Source organism: Moschus berezovskii, chromosome 2, assembly GCF_049115385.1.
Source record: "Moschus berezovskii isolate FMDL1 chromosome 2, NW_MosBer_1.0, whole genome shotgun sequence".
Taxonomy (NCBI): domain Eukaryota; kingdom Metazoa; phylum Chordata; class Mammalia; order Artiodactyla; family Moschidae; genus Moschus; species Moschus berezovskii.
In genome coordinates, this window is record NC_142461.1 from 81310521 (window position 1) to 81337334 (window position 26814).

The 26814-nt window shown below is 34.6% G+C and overlaps 1 protein-coding gene across 1 annotated transcript in view; it reads right to left on the bottom strand.

Annotated features, from left to right (window-relative positions):
- LRP1B (LDL receptor related protein 1B) overlaps positions 1–26814 on the bottom strand; it is a 2241805-nt gene that overhangs the window by 356751 nt on the left and 1858240 nt on the right. The window contains exons 44-45 of the mRNA XM_088842364.1: positions 2434–2626; positions 1686–1811 (exon numbers count right to left, since the gene is read on the bottom strand). Of these exons, the coding sequence (XP_088698490.1) occupies positions 1686–1811; positions 2434–2626 (319 nt within the window). The remainder of the gene's footprint in view (positions 1–1685; positions 1812–2433; positions 2627–26814) is intronic.

A 26814-nucleotide genomic window follows, 5' to 3' on the forward strand; every position in this document is an offset into this window, starting at 1 on the left:
TTGACAAGAAGAAGCCAAGAGTTACTTTTCAATCTCTCTGCTGGACCACAGAATTTCAGTATGAATGCACAATGGATACAAGATACTTCTGTAAAGATTTGTCAGCTCTGAAGAATCCAGCATCACTCTACAGTTCCATGTGAATACAACTATGCTTGTTTTAACACTACAGTTTTCTGTCTGATTCATTCCCTCTCATCAATAGTGAGACGCAGGTGGCTTAGTAGGGACAGATGTATCTAATCTATTTTGCTGCAAGGACAGGAATCTACTGTATACAAATAAGCCTTGCTGTTTTGACTAGAGGCATTGGTTTACTATTGGCCTGTAGTGACCTGTGAAAGAAACATGAGTGATTCTAATGCATGGCTAACACTCCAGGCTTACAGATGGCATCGGATCCAGATAATTACAGCTGAAACCACAAAGGCAAACTGAAATAGAGAATTTAAGCAATTGCTTGAAAAATTCAGGGAAGTGTTAGGTAATGAAGAAATATTGTAATTCGTGGCCCACATTATTGAAATTAACTATCTACTGACCAATTACATCATTCCCTTGTTTGCCTCGGCACATTCTTAAAGTCATTTACTTATTTTGCTAAGAAATGCCTTTTGGATTATGTGTCAATATACAAAGTGAGAAAATATGTATATGTTTTGCATTAGGTGTAGTAGTTTTCCTGGTTAATAAAAACTATGTCAAAGTGTTTGTATTAGAAAAAAGTTTCCAAATGTACATGGGTCCAAGAATCACACTTGTTTGTATTAAAATAAAGAAGAGGCAAAAGAGAAGATCCTTCTGGTATACAAAGACTGAAAGAAGACAAAAGATGCAATTGAAAAATACTTTAGCTTATGATTCTTATTTTTATGATGTAGACATATCCAACTCTATTGACTTTCTAAGATGAAAGATATGAGATGAGTATACAGATGAGGAGGAAAAAAAAACTGAACACAGCCTAAGAGTTTACCAATTTACAGTTTTCCAAGATGCTTCTCTCCTGTCTTTCTTACTCACAACTAGTCTTGATGTTAAAGAGAAATTAACCCTTTTTATGTTGCTGGATAATTTTCATGACAAAATTACAACACTTGAACCGTTATTTACGGTAGAAACAGTTTGGGAAACTTAGCTGTTAATAAGTACACACTGTAATGGTACTAATTAAAGATTGTAATGCCTTCGGGAGGTATAAACATCACACAAGGCTGCAACATTACATTTTTAATTAACAGTTCAGAAATGACTACAAATAAATTGTGTGAGCCATTCTTTCTTATTTACATACTCTGACTGACTGTGAGTGGGTTCACTACTAAGCTGCTGCCTGTACACTGGTTTTATTTTGGCTTTAATTAATTTTGCTATTGACTGAATTCTTCAAGTCATAACTCCAAGCTTTCAGATATCGTTGTGTACAGGTATTTCTCCAGTTTACCCATCTTCCAGCCATAATCAGAGGATACAACATTCATCACTATTTGGGTTATTATTTCCTATCACACGGTGCTATAGGTAGAATGGTAAACAGCTCTTTTTAGAATAGAGAGATAAGCCAACAGGGTCTCTAATATTGGAGGAGAGTACAACTTCAAACATATGCTAAAACAATTCCAATGTCCATGTGTGCCATTCTGAGCAGTTATGTGTCACATCACATCTTAACTCTCTTTACTTACTCACACATCTGTTGTCTTCCAGCAATATTCGATCCCCTCTGCAGGAACAATTCACTCTTCCATTAGGAGTTAAAAGGCACAAGTCATGGCAACCTCCATTCAGTAATGCACATGGAGAAAGTTCACCTGCAATGAAGAGGTTTTATTGGTGACTTTTTATATTGAAATCCTGTACTGTGTTAACATAGATTAACAGTAAACTGTTAGACAACCTCAAGCTCTCAAAACATCTCATGAACAAGGAAGATTCAGGACCTTTGAAAATCTAAAGATTCCAAATGATAAGTACATTTAAAAATATGTAAAAAATTTCTACATTTTCTAACATATCTGTCATTCAATACACTGGTACCTCTAGAAACTACACATATACTGCAAACTGCAATTTTGTAGGTATTTCAGTGATTTAAAAAAATGTTTAGGTCAGATGCAAAGTTTGTTTAGCAAACAAGTATTATTTTCTTGAAAACAACTTGATTTAAATCATCAAAAATAAGAGTGAGATAGTGTGAAATAGATATCCAGAAACTAATAATTAAAAGTGAATCATTCCTCTGGTGATAAATTAAGAATGACAAAGTTTCCATAAAACATTCAGATAATTTCAATATATTCAATGGTCAATGCCTGAATACTAGCCCCAGAAACAGTATTAAACAAAGTCCAACCAAGTATTACTTTAAAATATATATATGTTTTTAAGAGATTATATAATTAAGAAATAAATTTGCTTTCTATGGTAACTTACAGCTATTGGTGTCATTGGCAACAGCTATGATACCCATTGGTTGATGTGGAATATCAGAACGAAGAATTTTTGTATCTCCTCCTGTGTACTTGTTAGAACGCAAGATAGCTCTTCTTCCCCAATCTGACCAGAAGATATAATTGTCATATACAGCCAGACTGAGAAAAGTTCCTGGCCCAGATTTGACAATCACCTGATATAAAGTAAAATATCATATTTTTAAAAATGAAACTATCTGCATATGTTTTTCCTCAAAGAATAGATTATTAGTTTATTTTAATCAATTGAAATAATCAGATAAAAATACATTTCACTGACTATATTAAGGTTTATTTTAAATATCATAACCATTCTTACCTTTTGTAATATGCTTACTTAATATTTTGAAGTATATTTCTATTTAATAGTCATTCACTTTAAGTAATTGTGTACTTTTAGTATTATAAACCAAACTCAAGACAAAAATATGAGATTAACTGTTATTACTATCAAACATTTGTATTAAGAAATCATTAGATATGTAGTAAATACTCATTAAGCTTTCAGAACTGTGTACAAAATACACAATACAATTTGATACAGGTTATTCCTTTTGACAACACAAATGATTTAACATGCTAACCATGCATTGGCAATAAAAATTTAAAAGTAAAGACCAAAAAGTTTCACTCAGACGAAGATGAAGTAAAAGGGACTAGATTTCCCTTCCCAATAAAACAACCAAAAAACTAAGCAAAATATATAAAACAAGGCTTTTCAACAAATTGGATATCAGGCAAGAAATGACAGTGATTCTTATGTAACAGGAACTAAACTAAGTGAGTCCCATAACCTCCACAGTTTATAACCTGAGATAGTGACCAATAGTTACACAGTGCAGAGGGACTCAATAGAGTTCAGGGAACTCTCTGAGTAGAAAGAACTAAGAGTTATGGGAGTTATCAGAGAGTGATATGGTTAGATCTCACAAGGCAGAATGTTAGAGAAGAGAATGCAACAGAGAGAGAACTCTGGATATCTGCACAGGGTCCTCCTGGGGTATTCAGCCATGTACTAAGCACATTTACCTTGATTCATGGACCTAACATTCCAGGTTCCTATGCAATATTGTTCTTTATGGCATTGGACTTTACTTCCATCACCAGTCACATTAACAACTGGGTGTTGTTTTTGCTTTGGCTCTGTCTCTTCATTCTTTTAGAGTTATTTCTCCACTCTTCTCCAGTAGCATATTGGGCACCTACCGACCTGGGGAGTTCATCTTTCAGTGTCATATCATTTTGTCTTTTCATACTGAATCATGTACTATATCTATCCTGTGAGATCTAAAGTCTCATTTACCATTTTGACAAGAGTCATAAATACTGTTTTCCTTAACACATTCAATGTAATACTACGGAGAAATAAAAAGTATGAATTATTGATATATGTCACACTGTGGATAAATTTCAAAATAATCATGCTGAGTGAAAGAAGCCAGACAAAAGGGAGTATGAAGTATATGCTGCCATTCATATAAACTTCTAAAAAATGAGAAATAATCTGTAGTAACAAAAAATAACACACAACAATAATACTTCCTGGAGATAAAGTGGGAAGGAGTAGAGTAGGAAAAGAAGGATTAAAAGGGGAAATAACAAAATCTGTAGGACTAATTGATATGTTCATTATCTTGATGTGATGATGGCTCACAGATAATGTGCATGCATATGTGTGTGAAGATTTTCACAATTTAAATATTTAAATTTTAATGTATGTAAATTTTTTAAAATAAAGGCCAGAAATTTTCAAAAAGTATTTTCAGAAATAACATTAAGTACATATGACTGCAACAGCATTTAGAAGGACAAGATAAATCAGAAAATAGGCATATTTGTTGTCTAGTCATTTTTACTTAACTTTTGCTTCTAAATCTAATCCATAGGGGACCTATCCAAATAGCTCCTCTGAACTCTAGAAAATCAGTGAATGATCTAAGGGATGGTCTAAAATTTAAGCATACCTCTTAGGTGAATGAAGTACTCAGATTTCTAGAAGAGAGAAACCAGTATGAATTTTCTAGCAAGGAGACGAGATATACTTTTAGTAATTGAATAGTAAACATGCAAAAGAAGAGGGAAAGAAAGGACTCTAAGCCTTAAAGAAGTGAAGTCTATAATAATTTGCCTCTAAGACAGCAAAAAGTTCAAAGAATATCTTTCAAGGCATTGATATAGGTTACTTTGTTTGGTTTCATTTAGAAGAAATTTTTGTCTCATTGTGGACAAAATACATAAATGGTGATGTTGGAGCATGTTTTGAATAAAGAAATTGACTTTTTGCCTTTCAATATCACAATCAGGAGGGCTTGATAATCAACATCCAATTCACAGATACAGAATTTACTCAGTTATCTCTATTTTAGAAATCATTGTGTTATAATGGGAAGAGCTCATTAGGCCCACATGCAAATGGAAGCATGATCATTCTTGAGAAGAGTGGATTTGGGGAAGACAATTAACTTTAAAAAAAAAAAAAAATGTGGCTTTCTCATGTTTATGATGGAGGTGATTAAAACCTGTTTCAACAATTTCACAGGGCTGTTATAAGGATATATGCAGAAATATTTTGACTATCTTATATTGCTATATATATACATATGTATATATTTGTCTAATTTACCTGTCATAGATAAGTTTAATAAGCTTTTGTAATTTCTGCCTCCAGGTCTATTATGAAATAGTTATTTTAATATAAAAATCAAGCTAAGAAAACTCAATAGGAATACTTTTGTATAAAGAATTAATCAATTAGATTTTTTGGCCTTGAGATATTAAATATGTTAAACAGAGATCTAGCTAGGTTACTTTTCCCTGTAATCAGAAAAAATAAATAAATTATAAAGAAACTTTCACATGAATGATGACTGCATGGGAATGATCCTGAAGAAACAAATACCCTTTATAGTGCCTTCTTAGGAATTAAAACATTCTAGGGTTAAACCATTTACTAACCACTAAAATTGATGTGATTTGAAGAAAACTGATAATCCTGAGAATGTGATCATTTAAAAAAATAGTCCTCTTTCTCTACTCCATCCTATATCAAACTCTAAATTATTATGAAATTAATAATGTCACTTTCCTAATTTCCAAAATTTTCCCTCATCCATTCTTAATTAACTGGCAATTACTCTCTTATAGAAACAATTCATTTTATTCTGCTTATATAAGTAATTTCTGTTCTATAGGGCAATGTTTCTCAAGTAGTAATGTAGATACAATTCACTTTGAGATTTGTTAAAACTCATATTCTGATTCACTAAATTAAGGTTGGAACCTCAGATTTTTCATATCTAACAAACTTCCAAGTGTTGCTGATGTTGCTGTTTGGGAATTCACTTTAAAAAGCAAGAATTATAAAACAGAGAAAAGCACAAAAATAAAATAAATAATAATCTCACCACACAAATCTAATTACTTATCATTTTGGATTAAATATATATATATGTGTATATATATCTTTACAAATGGACAGACACATGAGGTATCTAAAGTTTCTTGAGGTTAAGTAAAATCAATTTTAAAAGTTTAATTTAAAAAAAGCAACTATATCCAAAATGTATCTCCTTTAAAGATGATAAAAAGATGTCTTTCTTGATCTGGCACATATTAGAACACTTTATTTTACAAAGGGACAAGAGAATTCTTCTATATGTTCTTCTGTGCTCTGTGCTTAGAACAATTTTACTGATCTAAGTGCAAGACACATTGCTGTATAATAGTGGTTTTCACCTTACCTTCACACCTCCAAACACACACACAACTGCAGAACGGGGAAAACTAATGTTAAAATGGACTTTTTACCCTGTATGCTGTGCTGTGCTTAGTCACTCAGTCACATCTGACTCTTCACAACCCCATGGACTGTAGCCCACCAGGCTCCTCTGTCCATGGGAATTCTCTAGGCAAGAATACTGGAGTGGGTTGCCATCCCCTCCTCCAGAGTTTTTAACCTAAAAAAATCTGAAAAGACTGATGATTCTTAGCAAGTGTATACGTCTAATTTAACACTCCTCATTTGTATTTCTTTGGGAATAACATGTTATACCATAGTTAATATTTCAGGATGATAAAAGATCACCTAAAATGTTATGGACTGAATGTTTGTGTAGTACTGAAATTCATATGTTGAAATCTTAACCTTGTAACCCACCATGTGAAACTTGAAGGTGAAACCTTTGGGAGGTAATTAAGTTAGATGAAGTCATGAGGGCGAGGGCCCTGTGATGGTATCAGTGCACTTATAGGAAGAAGAAAAGATCTCTCTTGTTCTTCATGGGAGGATATGCAGCAAGACCACCTGAACTGCCTCTTGAGAAACCTGTATGCAGGTCAGGAAGCAACAGTTAGAACTGGACATGGAAAAACAGACTGGTTCCAAATAGGAAAAGGAGTACCTCAAGGCTGCATATTATTACCCTGCTTATTTAAGTTATATGCAGAGTACATCATGAGAAACGCTGGACTGGAAGAAGCACAAGCTGGAATCAAGATTGCCAGGAGAAATATCAATAACCTAGATATGCAGATGACACCACCCTTATGACAGAAAGTGAAGAGGAACTAAAAAGCCTCTTGATGAAAGTGAAAGAGGAGAGTGAAAAGGTTGGCTTGAAGCTCAACATTCAGAAAACAGATCATGGCATCTGGTCCCATCACTTCATGGGAAATAGATGGGGAATCAGTGGAAACAGTGTCAGACTTTAATTTTGGCTCCAAAATCACTGTGGATGCTGACTACAGCCATGAAATTAAAAGACGCTTACTCCTTGGAAGGAAAGTTATGACCAACCTAGATAGCATATTAAAAAGCAGAGACATTACTTTGCCAACAAAGGTCCGTTTAGTCAAGGCTATGGTTTTAATAGTGGTCATGTATGGATGTGAGAGTTGGACTGTGAAGAAAGCTGATCGCAGAAGAATTGATGCTTTCGAACTGTGGTGTTGGAGAAGACTCTTGAGAGTCCCTTATACTGCAAGGAGATCCAACCAGTCCATTCTAAAGGAGATCAGTCCTGGGTGTTCATTGGAAGGACTGATGCTAAAGCTGAAACTCCAATACTCTGGCCACCTCATGCGACGAGGTAGAAAAGACTTACTGGAAAAGACTCTGATGCTAGGAGGGATTGGGGGCAGGAGGAGAAGGGGATGACAGAGGATGAGATGGCTGGATGGCATCACCGACTCTGTGGACATGAGTTTGAGTGTACTCCGGGAGTTGGTGATGGACAGGGAGGCCTGGCGTGCTGTGATTCATGGGGTCGCGGAGAGTCGGACACGACTGAGCGACTGAACTGAACTGAACTGAACTGAACGTATTTCCAATACCCAGATGCTAAATATTAAATCAAGCAATTTAAAAGCCAAGCAAACAGGAAGTTTTCCAAATATCCCATCTGATTACCTCACTGACAAGATCATAAATGATCATTATGAGAAATGACAACTTGGCCCCCACCATAGTCAGGCATGACAAAGTGTTACAGATTGCAAAGAAACAATTGCTGTTTTTTAGCCTGGGAGAAAATGGCGATGAGGTAAATCAGCAACTTGAAACTGAGAAATATTTAGCTTAGGAATAGACATCTATATTTAAATTGTCTGTGTATGTTTGCAGGACAAATATAAAATGTTTAAATGTCATTAGTGTCCAACCAAATTTGAAAAGAACAGCATTCACAGCAATCATCTAAACGGCTACTTATTGTGTGAGAAGAGTTACCCGCCTTTGTTAGAGGGGCAGACTCTTCAGAGAGAGATTAGAGAAAGAATTATTTTGATTTTATACTCTCTCTTTCTGATCTCTCTATTGATCACACTCAACCAAAAGTCAGAGGACAGGGAGACATGTGAATACATAGGTAAGTCTTTTTTTTTTTTATTGGAGGCTAATTATTTTACAATATTATATTGGTTGGTTTTGCCATACATTGATGTGAATCCGCCCCGGGTGTACATGAGTTCCCCTTCCTGAGCCCCCCTCCCACCTCCCTCCTCCCTTTATCCTCCCTCTGGGTCATCCCCGCACACCAGCCCCGAGCATCCTGTAACATGCATCGACCCTGAACTGGCGATTCGTTTCACATATGACAACATACATGTTTCAATGCCATTCTCCCAAACCATCCCACCCTCACCCTCTCCCACAGAGTCCCAAAGACTGTTCTATACATCTGTGTCTCTTTTGCTGTCTCGTATACAGGGTTATCATTTGCATCTTTCTAAATTCCATATATATGCGTTAGTATATTGTATTGGTGTTTTTCTTTCTGGCTTACTTCACTCTGTATAATAGGCTCCAGTTTCATCCACCTCATTAGAACTGATTCAAATGCATTCTTTTTAATGGCTGAGTAATACTCCATTGTGTATATGTACCAAAGCTTTCTTATCCATTCATCTGCAGATGGACATCTAGGTTGCTTCCATGTCCTCGCTATTATAAACAGTGCTGTGATGAACATTGGAGGACATGTGTCTCTTTCAGTTCTGGTTTCCTCGGTGTGTTCGCCCAGGAGTGCGATTGCTGGATCATGTGGCAGTTCTATTTCCAGTTTTTTGAGGAATCTCCACACTGTTCTCCATAGTGGCTGTACTAGTTTGCACTCCCACCAACAGTGTAAGAGGGTTCCCTTTTCTCCACACCCTCTCCAGCATTTATTGCTTGTAGACTTTTGGATAGCAGCCATTCTGACTGGTGTGAAATGGTATCTCATTGTGGTTTTGATTTGCATTTCTCTGATTATGAGGGATGTTGAACATTTTTTCATGTGTTTGTTAGCCATCTTTATGTCTTCTTTGGAGAAATGTCTGCTTAGTTCTCTGGCCCATTTTTTGATTGGGTCGTTTATTTTTCTGGAATTGAGCTGCAGGAGCTGCTTGTATATTTTGGAGATTAATTCTTTGTCCGTTGCTTCATTTGCTATTATTTTCTTGCATTCTGAAGGCTGTCTTTTTACCTTGCTTACAGTTTCCTTTGCTGTGCAGAAGCTTTTAATTTTAATTAGGTCCCATTTGTTTATTTTTGCTTTTATTTCCAATATTCTGGGAGGTGGGTCTTGGAGGATCCTGCTGTGATTTATGTCAGAGAGTGTTTTGCCTACGTTCTCCTCTAGGAGTTTTATACAATCTGGTCTTACATTTAGCTCTCTAATCCATTTTGAGTTTATTTTGGTGTATGGTGTTAGGAAGTGTTCTAGTTTCATTCTTTTACAAGGGGCTGACCAGCTTTCCCAGCACCACTTGTTAAAGAGATTGTCTTTTCTCCATTGAATATTCTTGCCTCCTTTGTCAAAGATAAGGTGTCCATAGGTGCGTGGATTTATCTCTGGGCTTTCTATTTTGTTCCATTGATCTATATTTCTGTCTTTATGCCAGTACAATACTGTCAAGTCTTTAGGGGGAAGAGAACAGTGGAGGAGGATGGAGAAAAGATCTGGTAGATATGCTTGAGAGAAGTAGTAGAAAATACCCTATTATGAGACTCATTATTTTTCCTTGAATAGGCTTTTGGCTTCTTGGGTCTCTTAGTCTGTAAAATACGATAGTAAAAGGCAATGACTCAGCTCCCTTCCCAAAGAAACATGATGTTCCTGAAGTGTTACAGCCAATGCTGAATGGAATTTGAGCAAGACTTGATTGTCTTGGCTTCATATATGATTATAGTTACTGAAATTACAGTTTATCCAAAATTCTGATTTAGATATATTTAGACAGTTTTTGGACTTCCCTTGTGGCTCTACTGGTAAAGAATCTGCCTGCAATGTGGGAGACCTGGGTTCGATCCCTGGATTAGGAAGATCCCCTGGTAGGCTGCAGTCCATGGGGTCGCTGAGTTGGGCACGACTGAGCGATTTTACTTTCATTTTTCACTTTCATGCATTGGAGAAGGAAATGGAAACCCACTCCAGTATTCTTGCCTGGAGAATCCCAGGGACGGGGGAGCCTGGTGGGCTGCTGTCTATGGGGTCGCACAGAGTTGGACACGACTGAAGCGACTTATCAGCAGCAGCAGCAGCAGCTAGAGAAGGGAAAGTCTACCCACTCTAGTATTCTGTCCTGAAGAATTCCATGAACTGTATAGTCCACGGGGTCACAAAGAGTCAGACGTGACTGAGCGACTTTCACATCACAGACAGTTTGGGATTCATAAACTGATTTGTATACATAAAGTAAACTTTTTTAAAAAGTAGTGTATTTTTTAGTTAGCTCCTTCTGCTTTGAATTCCTTCCCAATCCTTCCATTGTGAGACCCAATTCAAGAGTTACTTATTTTGGGAATCCCTTCCCAGCTGCCTGAAGCAATATGGCTTCTTCTGCATATTCAGACAGTTTCAACACACATTCATTATAACACTCATCAGGGGCTATCATAAGAACATTTTTTCAAATCTATAGAAAAATAGATTTTATGCATAAATAGAATAGAACATATTTAACATTCAATGATTACTTATTGATCAAATCAATCAATAAATGAGTGATTAAAAAAACATTTCCCTCTGTATTTTTGTTTTTTTCTTCCCATATTTGCATTTATTTATTCCTTTTCTGTTTTTAGTGTACCTTTATATGAGCTTTAAATTCAACTTTGTACTTTATTACGTACAGAAAGATAGACACTTTTCTTTATAAAATGGTATTACCAACTTGTTTTATTGAAGAACGATAGACATCATCTTCTCAGGATTATATCATACATTTGACAGTATTACTCTCTAGGTCATTGTCTAATTAAATCTCTCCATACTGAATTACTAATCTTAATTTTTCAGATAAAGACCTACTATCAAATAAAATTTAAATATTATTTTAAATGCTACATTGTAAGAAGTTAAAAGTTATCCTGCATAAAAGGATGATTATTTGTTTGCATGAATATATATTTTTCAATGTGCGTGATTGTGTGACTACAACTTAACACTACATTTAAAAGAAACTTTCACCTAGGACAATGAGCCTGGGCTCTGAAGTTAGATTGTTTGGGATCACGTCTAGCACATTCTCTTATTTTGCAACCTGGGGCTTGTTATTTCACTTTTCCAGGCCTCTCTTTTCTCACCTTTAAAATAGCAAAAGAAGAATTAATATTTGTCATAAAATTTCAGAAATGACACATAAAATCCTTAGCATTGTCACATAAGTAAGTAAGCTTTTCATAAATGTTAGCTATAATTATCTTTGCATGAATGCAATATGATTTAAATAGGTTTGTAAAGGTAGCTTTAGACTCTTAAATACACTTGTTTTATTCTTATTTTTTAAAATATTGCAAAATATTCTAATAAAAATTTTGAGAATAGATTTTATCTGTTTTAAAACTCTTATCACCTTCAGTATTAGAACTGCAAATGATGGAGTTATACTGAGCAGGTACAAGATTTACAATTCTGGAAATAAAAGATTTTTGTTTGTTGTGTATGTAGGAAAAGGGAAGTTCATGCTTTTCTGAACATTCGTAGGATTGCTAGCCAATAGCAAAACCAAAACAGAAAAACAAACCTCATTTGAATGGTTAAATATCACTTTGTAAAGTGACAAAAGATGTATGATTAAAGGTTATACCTAAAATGTTTTATTATTTTATTTTTTGTAATATAAAAGTATATGTAAATAAAATCATAATATAATATATATTATTATATTATTGATATACTTTGTAAATGCCACACATGTAGCCATAGGCTACTCCACAGTTAATTAAGTAAATATGCATGTATTTATAAATGTATATGTTAACAGTGGGAAGGTAAATTATAAAAGTATATTTGAATTTTCATAGATACATGGTAATGTCATCCTAAAATTTTTCTTGATCAAATTGAAAGACATACTTTAAAAAAACTCAAATTCAATAAAAACTTCTGGGATATAACTACATAATCATATATAATTTCATACATACATCTTCCTTAATTATGCATATTATTTTCTTTTTCAATCAAATTCATTGGAGTATAATTTATATACCAAGTGAATTCAACTTATTTTTAACAATCACAATAATTATGCACACAGTCCTTCCCATCTGCAACTTCCAACCTCACATCTTTTTCCTTAGAAGCAAACACTCATCAGTTTCTTGAGCGATGGTTTTTTCTAACATTGTCTATTTTTAGAATTGGAGACTTGCATGGTTATTAAATCTGAATTCCTATAATTTTTAACATTAAGGAGTGTTCTTTAAAAATGTGTCCCAATAAAATTAATTTTATTCAACAGGAGACTATTAGATGAAGCAAAAATTCAAAAAAAGTTTAAGAATGACACAAATGTAAAAACAAAGTGAGTAAAAGTAGCATCATCCTTCTTACATCTGGAGGTGAATGTGTTTGTTAAGCTTTTTCAAGATCCTCTGAAGTCAGTGAAATGGTCTATAATGCCCTATAAGACCTGGACCCTTTACCTCTCTAGAATTATCAGCTACTGATCACCTCCATGCTCAACTATTCTCTCTGTTTCAGCTACAGCAGCCTCTCGATTATGTCTCACATATATGTCTCAGAAGGTCATTATGTCTCACAAGGTCTTCACAATGGCTGTTGTCTATGCCTGAGAGACTCTGCCTCCAAAATATCCACATGGCAAACAAGCTCATTCCTTCAAGAATTAGCTCAAATATCACTTTTTCAATGAGAGTGGTTTATCTTGAGTTTCTTACTATAACCTGTATGCCTCTGCTGTCACATCCAATTCCCCTATGCTACTCTATAGAAGGAAGGAGGAGAAGGGGATAACAGAGGATGAGATGGTTGGATGGCATCACTGACTCGATGGACATGACTTTGAGCAAGTTCCGGGAGCTGGTGATGGACAGGGCAGTCTGGCGTCCTGCCATCCATAAGGTTGCCAAGAGTCGGACATGACTGAGTGACTGAATTTAATTGAACTGATGCTACTCTACTTTGTACTTAGATTTACTGCTTGCTATCTGTCTTCTCCTGCTGGAATATAAGCTTCCTGAAAGTGGGTATCTTTATCTATTTTGTTCACTTTTGAATGCTAACCACTTGCACATATTAGACAATCAATAATATCTGTTGAATGAAAGAATGAATTGATTGACCTACAGGGAAATGCAAAACCAGAATGAGATATTACCGCAAACCTACTCAGTTGAGTATAATCAAAAGGCAAATAATAAAAATTATTGGCAAGGATGTAGAGAAATGAACCCTCATACACTAGTTGTGAGAATGTAAAATGGTGCAACCACTTTAGAAAGCAGTCTAACAATACCTCAAATTGTTAAACAGTTTCTTTGTGATACATCAAGCCCACTATTGATATAGAGAAATGAAAATATATTTCCACACTAAAATTTGCACATGAATATTCATTGCAACACTATTCATAACAGCCAAAGAGTGCAAACAACCCCAACATCCATCAACTGATAACTGATAAATGGATAAACAAAATGTGATGCTTTCAAATAATGGAATATTCTTTAGCAATGAAAAGAAATGTTGCATGATATAATATTAACAAATCTTGAAACCGTGCTAGTTAAAGGAACTAATCACAGAGGATCACATATTGTATGATGCTATTTATAGTAGATATCCAGGATAGACAAAACTATAAAGAGAGTAAGCAGATTCATGGTTGCTTAGGAATAGGAAAATGGGACTGGTGATATAATACTGTTGAAAAAGGAAAACATCACTATTGTAGCTTTTCTCCCAAAAATTTTAACCAGAATTTAACTATGATGAAGTATCCTTCAGAACCAAAATTGAGGGATATCCTAAAGAAAACAGAACAATACTCATTAAAAGTATTTGTAAAAAAAGACAAAATATAGTTAGGGCAATATCTCAGGTTAAAGGCAAATAAGGAAACATAACAACCAATTGCAATGTGTGTTCCAGGATTGTAACCTGATTTACAAAATAGATGTTAGCTGTACAACTGAAAAAATGTGAAAAAGATCTGTATATCAATTAATATTTTATATAAATCACAATTGTATTTAAGTAAGAATTTTATTATTTGTAAAGGATATAATTGAGCTATACATTATTTTTAACTTTTTTGTAAGCCTAAAATTACTTCAAAATTTAAAAATTAAAATTACATAATAATAAATATGAAATACTTAAAATACATTTAACAAAATATGTATAAGATCTATGTACTGAAAACTGACAAACATTAATGAGAGAATTAAAAAAGGCCTTAATAAGTCAATATATACCATATTTATCAATCACAAGATTCATTACTATTAAGATATCAATTCTCACATAATTTGTTTATAAATATGGTGAAATCTAAATCAAAACTCCAGCAAGGGAGTTTGTTGGAAATATCAAACTGATTCTAAAATTGATATGGACAAAAAGGAACCTATTCATGATATTTACATAATTTTTGACAAAAGTACAAAGTTAAATCCATGAGGAAAGGGTGGCCGTTTAAAAAATGAAACTGGAGTAATGGATATATACATACACATATATATAGGAGTGCATGTGTACGGAAAGAAAGAAAAGCAAAAAGGAAAGAGGGAGGAAGACCTCCAGACCCAGATCATTCATTCCAATGGTGAATTCTCTCATAGAGGCAAGAAAGAACACCTACACAAACTTTCTCAGAAAATAAAGGAAGAAGAAACTCTTTTCATCTCATTTCATGAGACTAGAATAAACCAACACCTAAATCCAACAAAAGCATTACAAGAAGAAAAAATATCTACAGACCAGTATTTCTTATTCAGATCAATGAAAATACTTTAAACAAACAAAATAAAATAGCAATGCAAATGTAACTTCATGTATAAACAGTGACAATGATGGTAAAGTATGGTTATTCTCATGAATGTCATGTTGCTTTCATATTAAAAAATCAATTAGTGTCTAATTTGACAAAAATCAACACCCATTCATGATAAAACAATCAACAAATTAGAAATAGAAGGTAATTTCCTCAAACTGATTAAGGAATCAATGAACAATTTACAAGGTGTCTTAATGCATAGTGGCAAAAATCTGAATAGTTTTTCCCTAAATTATAAAACTTCTGGAAAAAACAAAGCAATATCATTTTGACCTTCAGATAGGCAAAAATTTCTTTGATAAATATAAAAAGTGTGAACAATAAAAGAAACAATTGATAAATTGAAATTCTTCACAATTAACACATTTTGCCTTCAAATATATAATTTAAAAAAAAAGGGAAACCACAGACTAGGAGAAAATCTACACATCGTAGTTATCAGGCAAAGTACTTGAATTCAAGGTAAATTTTAAAGCCCAGGACTTCTTCATAAGAAGGCAAAAAATACAAATACATAAAAATCAGTAAAAGATGTTAACAAATATTTCACAAAGAAGATAGACTTGTGGCTAGTAACAACATGAAAAGATGCTGAACAGTATTAGTATAGGAAAATGAAAATTAAAACCACAAAGGAACACTAATATTCGCTCCAATGGTGGTGAGAAAAGAACCTTCATAAAGTGCTGGCAGGGCAGTAAGATGACATACAATCACTTTGGAAAGCTGTTTCTTAAAAGTTAAATATGTACCTACCATACACCCTAGACAGTAAAAATCCATGAGGAAAATTTGTGGAGTATAGAGATGTGCTATATATTTTGACTGTGATGGTAATTATATGATCCTATATATTTTTCAAATGTCATCAAATTGTATACTTACATTAAGTGACTTTACTGTATGTAAGTTAAAATTCAATTCCATTGATTATTCCAAAAAAATTGCAATTTGGGTAATTTGATAAAAAGAAGTATTATTTTTAAGGTACTATAATGTTATTCTCTATTTAAGGAGTAAAAAAAAATTCTTATCTTTTATATACTAAAATACAGATAGAATGTTTTAATGGTTAAGATTTGTTTCAAAATAATCCATAGAGAAGAAGTATGTATTTAAGAAATAAAACTTATCCTATGTGAGAACTGTTGAAGCTAAGAAACCAATATGTAGGACACACTATACTATTATGTCAACTTTTCATAGCCTTTTGAGATTGTTATTTTAAAAAGTAAAATAAATAATAAAAATGTAAGAGAAATAAATTTGTGTTATCCTTATAACTATCCCATAAAATAACACTATTTTTAACACCAGCCAATTTCAAAGAATTTAAGTGATTTATTGGAGAAAGGAATAGCAACCCCAGCATTCTTGCTGGAGAATTCCATGAACAGAGGAGACTGGCGGGCTACAGTCCATGGGGTTGCAAAGAGTCAGACATGACTGAGCGACTAACGCACTAAGTGATTTCTTAAAGGTTAAACTTCAAGTAAGTTGCAGAAATTTGATGAAAGTGAAAGAGGAGAGTGAAAAAATTTGGCTTAACATTCAATATTCAGAAAACTAAGATCATGGCATCTGGTCCATCACTAAATAGATGGGGAAACTCTAGAAAAAGTGACAGACTTTATTTTCTTGGGCTCCAATCACTGCAGGTGGTGACTGCAGCTATGTAATAAAAAGTTGCTTGCTCCATGTAAAAAAAGTGAAGACCAACCTAGACAGCATATTGAAAAGCAGAGACATCACTTTGCCAACAAAGGTCCGTCTAGTCAAAGCTATGGTTTTTCAGTAGTCAGGCATGGATGTGAGAGTTGGACCGTAAAGAAAGCTGAGCACTGAAGAATTGATGCTTTTGAACTGTGGTGTTGGAGAAGACTCTTGAGACTTGGACTGCAAGGAGATCCAACAAGTCCATACTAAAGGAAATCAGTCCTGAATATTCATTGGAAGGACTGATGCTGAACCGGAAACTTCAATCATTTGGCCACCTGATGCAAAACCTGACTCATTGGAAAAGTCCCTGATGGGAAAGACTGAAGACAAGAGGAGAAGAGGACAACAGAGGAAAAGATGGTTGGATGTATCACCGACTCGGTGGACATGTTTGAACAAACTCTCAGAGTTGGTGATGGACAGTGAAGCCCGGCATGCTACAGTCCATGGGGTCACAAAGAGTTGGACAGGACTGAGCCACCGAACGGAAATAAAGTTGAAGAAACAATTTTAGCATACAAAGTATCCCATATCCATTCCATGACTCCTTAAATATTACTACACATACCCATGTGGGCACATGTGCACACGCACACGCGCGCGCACACACACACACACAGATGTAAGATGGCAGATAAAGACTTCAAAGATAATTATCAGGGGGAATAGGTGGAATCACCTAAAGTCTGTTAATAGTAAAGGATTCCATGAAATAATCTTTCTATCTTTTTTATTTAGCAATTACTTAAAGTGGTCAGGCTATGTAAATGCTTTTTCTTTTCATCTCGCATTATCATCTTTTAAAGTTTTCCAACAAAATATTATTTTAGATGGCAAAACTAATCTGAAAAGCAACACTGTTCTGAAAGTTCACAATCACACAGCTCCACTTTGAGGAATAGGGTAGTGTCTTAATGATGCAACCACTCTCCTGTCTACTAGTGTCACAATGTTGATTAAAACCTACTGACGAGGAATTTACTCAGAAAATGGCATGATTTTATCAAAAAGATTTGATGAGAAAATTGACTCATCAGGCCTGTTTTTTATGGGCGACCACTTTTTTGGGAGGCCACCACTTTCAGTGGTGTTTTAATGTTAAGAGAGGTGCTTTCTTTGATGGTTGTATCTGGATTACATTCAAAAGAAAGCAATCAGAGTTTGAAACTATTGTGACCATTTATCATATCTTAATCCAGTGCAAATTATTTTAAATCAAAGTACATGCTTCATCCACAGTTTATCAAAAAACAGAAAGAGTGAGAAAGATGAAAGGTTTGGACAGCCCAAAGTCTATGGTTTGTTGTTTTTTGATGTAGTAGTAATACTCTGAAGCTTCTTCATTAGTAATAGAAGTATAAAACTTTGGAGGAAAGTGGAGTGGCTAGCATACAGATAGAGAGAAAACTGTTTTGGATGTTGTATCAATGTGTCAGTAACATAAGAACTAACTTATTCTGTATTTGCTAAAGAGTTTTTATTAAAAGAAAAAGTAAATTTAAAGCACAATTGGATTTAGGTAACGGAGCCTTGAGTACATGAACATATATCTCATTGCAACAAAATCTCTTCTTATATCTTTTTATTCTTATGAATTTATGAATTAAGATTTTCTGTGTGGATGCTGATTGCAGCCATGAAATTAAAAGACGCTTACTCCTTGGAAGGAAAGTTATGACCAATCTAGACAGTATATTAAAAAGCAGAGACATTACTTTGCCAACAAAGGTCCGTTTAGTCAAGGCTTTGGTTTTTGCAGTGGTCATGTATGGATGTGAGAGTTGGACTGTGAAGAAAGCTGATCGCCGAAGAATTCATGCCTTTGAACTGTGGTGCTGGAGAAGACTCTTGAGAGTCCCTTGGACTGCAAGGAGATCCAACCAGTTCATTCTAAAGGAGATCAGTCCTGGGTGTTCATTGAAAGGACTGATGCTAAAACTGAAACTCCAATACTTTGGCCACCTCATGCGACGAGCTGGCTCACTGGAAAAGACTCTGATGCTGGGAGGGATTGGGGTGGAAGGAGACAGGGATGACAGAGAATGAGATGGCTGGATGGCATCACCGACTTGATGGACATGAGTTTGAGTGAACTCTGGGAGTTGATGATGGACAGGGAAGCCTGGCATGCTGTGATTCATGGGGTCGCAAAGAGTCAGACATGACTGAGCGACTGAACTGAACTGAACTTATTGTACCAATTTATAATGAGTCTAAACCATTCAAAGTTTTCTCCAAACATTTATTGCAACCTGGGAATAAATTAACAATCCTTCAGCAATATATGTCACCTTACATATAAAGCATGCTTGACTGCTAAGAGAGATTTCTCTTAGAATTTCATACTGTTTTAATCAAATAAGTCATACAAATGCTATTTCCAAATGTTACAGGAGGAATTTTCAGACACATTATCAAGTTTGTTTTCTATACCACTGTGTGTGTACATGTGTGCTAAGTCACTTCAGTCATGTCTGACTCTTTGTGACCCTATGAACTGTAGCCCGCCAGACTTCTTTGTCCATGGGGATTCACCAGGCAAGAATACTGGAGTGGGTTGCTATGCCTTCTCCAGGGGATCTTCCCAACCCAGGAATCGAAGACATTCCTCACATCTCCTGCATTAGCAGGGAGGTTCTTTACCACTAACATCACTGGGAAACACTGTGTACAAACTTCATTGTGGAAATATTAAAAATGTGAATATTCAGGTATTCAGCATAATGATTTGTATTTCATTCTAGGAGAACAAAAGTCAGTGAAAACTACTTCATATTAAAGAAGACTTTGTTGACCTATGAAATACTTAACTTCTACAACATAAAAAACTAAGATAATGTTATTCCAGTCAGTGGCTTGAATAAAATCAGGGGCTCTTCCTCATTTAAACTAAAATTTTTAATGATAGATATATAAATACATGCAGAATTGCAAGTATTTCTTGCCATGAATATACTCTAATTAAAAATAAAAAGAAAGCAGACCAAAACATAGTTTATTTTTAACATTTTAAATTTAATTTTTTAAAAAAGATTAGATTGAACTATAGTTGATTTAAAAAGTTGTGTTAATTTTTGCTTACAGCAAAGTAAGTGTTTTATATGTATATATATACATACATGTATCCACTGCTTTTTACATTATTTTCCCATAGAGGTCATTATAGAGTACTGAAAAGAGTTCTCAGTGGCATACAGTAGGTCCTTATTAGTTATCTATTTTATATTTATCAGTACGTATATGTCAATCTCAATCTAGCAATTTTTCCCCACTCCTTTCCCTCTCTAGTAATCATAAGCTAAAATACATATTCTGAGAGTCTTGTCTGTCATGCAAGTTCAGAATTATTTCAAATGGAACCTGGACTGCAGTGTAAGAAAGATCGGTCTAATTTAACTAATGATCATAAATGTTTGAGAAACACTGCCATCCTGAAAGACCTGGTCATATATTTTTCAAAAGTGCATATTTCAAGAAACATTGGTGTACTTTAATGCAATATAAAATGATATTATTACTCAAAGAGTAATAATAATAATAAATAATTGTAATAATAAATAATAAACACACTCTATATGTGTTTTAGTTTTCAGAGGAAAAACTAGGGCAACAAGAAGAGAACAGTTTGTTTTGTTTTGTTTTTCACCAGATTCTAAGTGAAGTAAAAGTAGTCATAGCAGACATACTCCATTTCCTTATAATTCTTTGTTGTGTATATGCATATTCAATTTTCTTTTATGTAAACTTTTATTTATATATAAATATATATATTAAATGATAAAATTATAAATGTATATAATACAAATGATATGATTACATCATTTTTTCTGAATTGAAATTTTTAATAACTATACTATGACCCACAGCATAATTTAAGCTATGTGATAGTAAAATACTTATAATGAAGACTGAGGAGATTTCTAAACAAAAATTATAAAAACAGCTATGTTCTTGTTCTGTTCCAGATTGGATACTTTTAGATTTAATGAAGGTCACTTCACAGAAGAAAGGACAGAGATTAAGAGACCTATCTCCCAATCCTGGCGAAGTTGTCTTTTGCAAAACAAAACACAGCAGACTCTACATGAAATCACTAAATCAGCTGCCTCAAAGTATTCAGTTGATTGTTGAAAGGCTGTCAGAATAACCAGCTTCTGCTGTTAAAATGATTACCCAATTGACTAGTTCTCACTCCTGTGATTTTTCAAGCAGGCATTTCAACCCAGAGGCTTTTGGGCTAACAAATTCTCACACTTGGAAGTATTTTACCTAAGGACAGATTAGAGTAAAAATAATTACTTAAGCTGCACATTTTTAAATAGCTTTACTACGAATGCTTCTTATGGTCTGAAAATGAGAACTTTTATAATAGAACAGAAGAAAAACATGGGGATGAAGGGAATGATTTCCATCCTTTGTACTTAATTTAAAAATTCAATGCTTCTACTCTCTCTACATGTTAATATGCATTATCTACATTTCCAGCTCTGACACTTTGCATTTATTTCCCTGTAATTGATTTAATTAAAGATTTAAAAATAAACATAACATGTAAATATTCTGCGAAATGCCATGTTCTGTTCTGAAACAACATTGCTTCAAGTCATTGTTTCTTTATTTTAGTGTCATTTGCCATGCATTTTAAGCTATTCAATAAATCCATTTTAAAGATAGGTTTGCAGACACTGATCATAGAGGCAGCCTTCATATATCCTCAATGTGTTTTTGCACTTCAGTTAATTATTGAAACCTTATTTGGTAATTTCTATGAGCTAGTAGCAGTACTTTGACCACTCTACTCAATATGGTATAAATGGTATGAACACCTGCACAAAGTCATAGTTTTTCCATTTGCTAAAAAAATACCTTTAACTTAGTAATGAGAGGGTGTCATTGAATTATGATTAAATTCTGTGTAAATGAAGGCAATATAATCAGCTCCCTTGTACCAGGCAGGTATTATGTTTTCCACAAGGATTCATTTTAGTTAATTTAAGTTGAATAAGTAAGCATTACAATTTGGCAGCTGCCAGAGAGATGAAAAAAAATAAGCATTTACAATTGTTCAAGGACATGTTCTGAAGTATTCAGGATATAAGTCACTTCCTGACATTCATGCTAGATAATAAAACCTTCTCCCTTTAACAGAATTTGGATAACTAACTGGTGGCTTTAGTATAACTGAAGTGTAATATCAATCATAAGTCATTAGATAAGCAATATTTCTCAAATGGATACTTTATGAGGTTTTAGATGTAGTACATACTAAAAAGGAAACATTCAGTACTCATAGAAAACGTCTAGATGGTATCTTGTACATAAAATAGAAGTTTCTCTAAATATTTCTGGCAAATTATCATATTGACACATTCTAACTTAACTTTCAGCTTTTCACTTTAGTCCTGATGTTTACTATGGATGGACAAGTCCTGTATTTGGCCATGGGGGCTTTTATAACACAGAACATTGCTGGTTCTGTAATGAAGTAAAATAAAGTTCTAAACTCCATAGAGATTCTGAGGAGTAAAGGTGTGAATTAGCTCTACAGTTATGAGCAAATTTTGAATCTCTGACATGAGAGGACTTGTCTGGATAATCTCTAGGAGCACGTCTAGCTCTAACAGCTAGCTATATTACCTAAATTAAATTCTCTTCATAGACAGATATAGAGCCTTATGAGGTCTTCTTAATTTCTCACACATGGGCAGTCCGTATAGACATAATTAATTTAAGTAAATTAATGTTTTGTGTATGCTGCATTATTGATCCAGGTAAGGCTTGTTTTCCAAGAGATTAACTGCATTTATGTTAATCGTGCTATAATATCTCATATTTAAGCTATGTTATTTTTAGTTCCAAGTATTTCATTGATTACTTTCAATATTCTGTGTGCATTTCATTAAGAAAGCAAGGGAAATAGTAAAAGAAAAGGATTTTAACCCCAATAAAATAATTTATTTATTAATAAATAATTATTTATAACAATTATTTAATTATTAATTTAATATTTAATATTAATTTAATAATTATTTAATAATTTTTTATAATTTAAAAATAATCAGAATAGGTTTAGCAAAGCAAGGTGACATCAGAGGAAGGATCACAAGATGAACAAGGCTCTTGATTTTGGTGCTCTTAATCCTTTGAAAAGATGTCTCTCTGCTAAACCAATAGTAAGTGAAAACTTCTCTTAAGTCCCCATATTTTTTGATGCTGCAGATGTCCCAGAGAAATGCCTCTGGGATTTAAAAGCCCCTGGGCCCCTGTTTGTGGTCACTTGAGCATTTGTGCTAATTGTTATAGCTGAGATGTAAACTCCAAAGCCTTTCTTTTCTACTCATACTTTCTTTGTGAAGATATGAATCAGAGAAAGGAAATAAGGAAGCCAACTAACACAAATGCTAGCAATGCAAGCCAACGCAGAAAATGTTATAAGAAGAAGGAGGTATTCCATTTTAAGACGGTGGTGACTCAGACTTTTATGAGTGTAAATTCATGAAGTGGAACCATGCCATTAAAAGACACAAGATTGTAATCCAATCAATCTTGAGGTCACTTTTCCAAAACAATTTTATCACTATTTATATTCGAAGATCAACTTCTAAGATGATCCATTTCCTGCTAAATACACACTTCCTACTTTCTACCCCCAAATTCCTCAGGAAAATTAGCTAATACTTATTCCATCCCTAACTATTGTTCATTTCAACTGTTTGTGACATTTTTCATTATAATATTGTAGGGGAGCAAAATTTGCCACCCCAAAATGTCTCTGTGGCAAGTGAATTATTTTGAACTGAAAATGCAAAAGATTCAGGAAAAGTGTTCGACCTTCACTTGCTTTCACTTTTCCCAGAAACACTGTACTTTTCATATATCACAAAAATTAGGTTAGTAGCTGTTTTCTAGCTAATTTATGTGATCTGAAAGGATAATGCAATTTATCTTTCCAAGAGGGCCAAATGGCAGCTTGACCATGTCCCTATATTAAGCTGCAAGGTATGAGAAAGACTTGACAACTATCTCTAAATGCCAAAAGAGACGCATTCCAACATTTTGCAACATTTCTGGGTCTTAAAGTTTGGAGACTCTCAGTTTTTATCTGGTCCTTGAAAATAGATATTTACACTTTAAAAGGTTAGAACGACATCCCATGAATCTTTCCATCCAATCTCAAAGGAGTAAAATTTTTGTTTTTTCCCCTCTCTTGCTGGGAGGGAAAAGTGATGACTTTCTCTGTGTATTTATAAGTGAACAAAATGCACTATTCTCCATTCCCCATTTATGGGTTGTAACTTGCCACCCACTTTGACAGATTTTATCAGCTCTCATTGTTTTGCTGCCAGTTCAGACAAGAATAACTCTTTATATTTACTCTGGTTATTGATCTGGTTGTAAGTGTCAATAAATAACTATTTTCCTTGATTCAATGTCTTGTATTTCTGCAAAATTCATACATATAATGTACATAACTCTGCAAGTGGAGTAACATCTCAGAACATTCACAGAACTTGACCAAAGGACTGGTATTCTTAAATGTTGATTAGGGACAAAGAAATTCTTCTAATCAAATAATAGCATGCATTTTGCACAGCTCTCCAGATGCATACAAATTCCAGAGAAACCAGATGACCACACAGGATCCATGATAAAGCTTAGTTTCAACCAGGAAAGTAAAAGGAGAGAATTTACACCTCAGCAAAAATTCTGTTTAAGAAAATAATTGGACTCACTCAAAGAGAATAAACGCTTTCCTTTTAAAAGTAGCAGTATAGCAGCCTATTAGGTAATTACTTTGATTTTAATGTCTGTAATTCCAATTTCCATGATAGCTCATAATGGCTCAGAGAAAGAATAAGGAAATGAAGATGAAGTTTGTTACTGTGTATTTACCATCCAAAAAAAAAAAAATCCTACAGCTTGATTTCAGAAAACTCATGAGTTCATATTTTTAAAAATTCTTTTTTTTTTTAAACAGCCTTTTGAGGGGGATTAAAAGAGCTGGACTGTGAAGAAAGCTGATCGCCGAAGAACTGATGCTTTTGAACTGTGGTGCTGGAGAAGACTCTTGAGAGTCCCTTGTACTGCAAGGAGATCCAACCAGTCTATTCTAAAGGAGATCAATCCTGGGTGTTCATTGGAAGGACTGATGCTAAAGCTGAAACTCCAATACTTTGGCCACCTCATGTGACGAGTTGACTCACTGGAAAAGACTCTGATGCTGGGAAAGGTTGGGGGCGGGAGGAGAAGGGGACGACCGAGAATGAGATGGCTGGATGGCATCACCGACTCTGTGGACATGAGTTTGAGTGAACTCCGGGAGTTGGTGATGGACAGGGAGGCCTGGCGTGCTGTGATTCATGGGGTCGTGGAGAGTCGGACAGGACTGAGCGACTGAACTGAACTGAACTGAAAAACAAGAAGAGCACTGGGACTTCTTAATTTAAAAGCTACTATTTCAAAAGTCTATAGGGAAAGCTGCTTCAGAAATATCTCCTTGCATTTGTCATTGGTTTTCTTTGTTACTTTCCAAACTAAGCACTTGAAAATGAGGAAAAAGAAAGAAAATATCATGAAGCCCAGCTATCTATGGGACACATGTCTATGTCAGTCATCACTCTCATGATCTACTGCAGTAATTAATCAAAAGAAATACACCACTTGTGTAATTTATGGCAGCAATATACAAGCAAGGTAAGGCCTCCAGGAGTTGAGTTATAAACATGAACCTTGCAGTGCTGTTTTTATTTACTTCCCCTATTTAAGTTTGATATAAGAAGACAGAGTAGGAGGACTGGAAGTCAGAATTTAAAAATTATTTGCATAATTTTCTGAATGGCTTCAGACATGTAAACCAATGTAACATTCTTATATTCTTAATATTCTTATGACTTGCTTTTTCTTTAAGGTGGCATGATGTGGTTCAGTTGTTTAGTAGTGTCTGACTTTTTGCAACCCCATGAACTGTAGCCCACCAGGCTCCTCTGTCCATGGGATTCTCTAGGCAAGCATGCTGGACTGGGTTGCCATTGCCTACTCCAGGGGATCTTTCAAACCCAGGGATTGAACCCAAGTCTCATATCTCCTGCATTGGCAGGTGAATTCTTTACCACTGGGCACCTGGGAAGCCCTTTTCTATGGTAATTATTGATAATTAAATGTCTTCTTTTCATGCAAGAAAGTTATTGATCTAGGTAAAAATTATTTCAGTCACTAAATCTGTCTCATCATAAAGTTGGGCTGTTTGACAACACAGGGGTATTTGTAGCCAAACTCTGTTCTCCTTTGAAACCACTCAGGACTTTGTGGTCCTCCTGGGTACAAAGCCTGCCTGTTTCCTCTGTAGGAAATGGTCGTCATTCAGCCTCCACAACCTTCCCTGAGTTCCAAAGGGAACTCCTGAATTGCAAATCAGAGAAGGGACATTATGCAGAAACAAAGAACAAGAAACAATGGTGCAGTCTTGGCAAGGTCCTGGTGCCTCCTCAAGGAATATACAATATCTTTGAGCTTTTCTGCATAACTAAGACCCCACCCAAGTGGAGAATGGCAACTTCTGGCTGAGCACAAGATTCCTAGAGCAAACCCTGTTTTACCATCAACAAATCAGAAGAAAATCACATAGTCTGCAGCCCTCACCCCAACTTTTGCTTATAAAACCTTCTCCACCAAAACCATCAAAGAGTTTTGGGGTTTTCAGCATGAGCCACCTGTTCTCCTTGCTTGGCCCTGCAATAAACCTTTCTCTGCTTCAAACCTCTGATGTTTTGGTTTGTTTGGCCTCACTGTGCTTAAAGCATATATTACTAGTACAGACAGCCTATAATTCAATAAAACATTT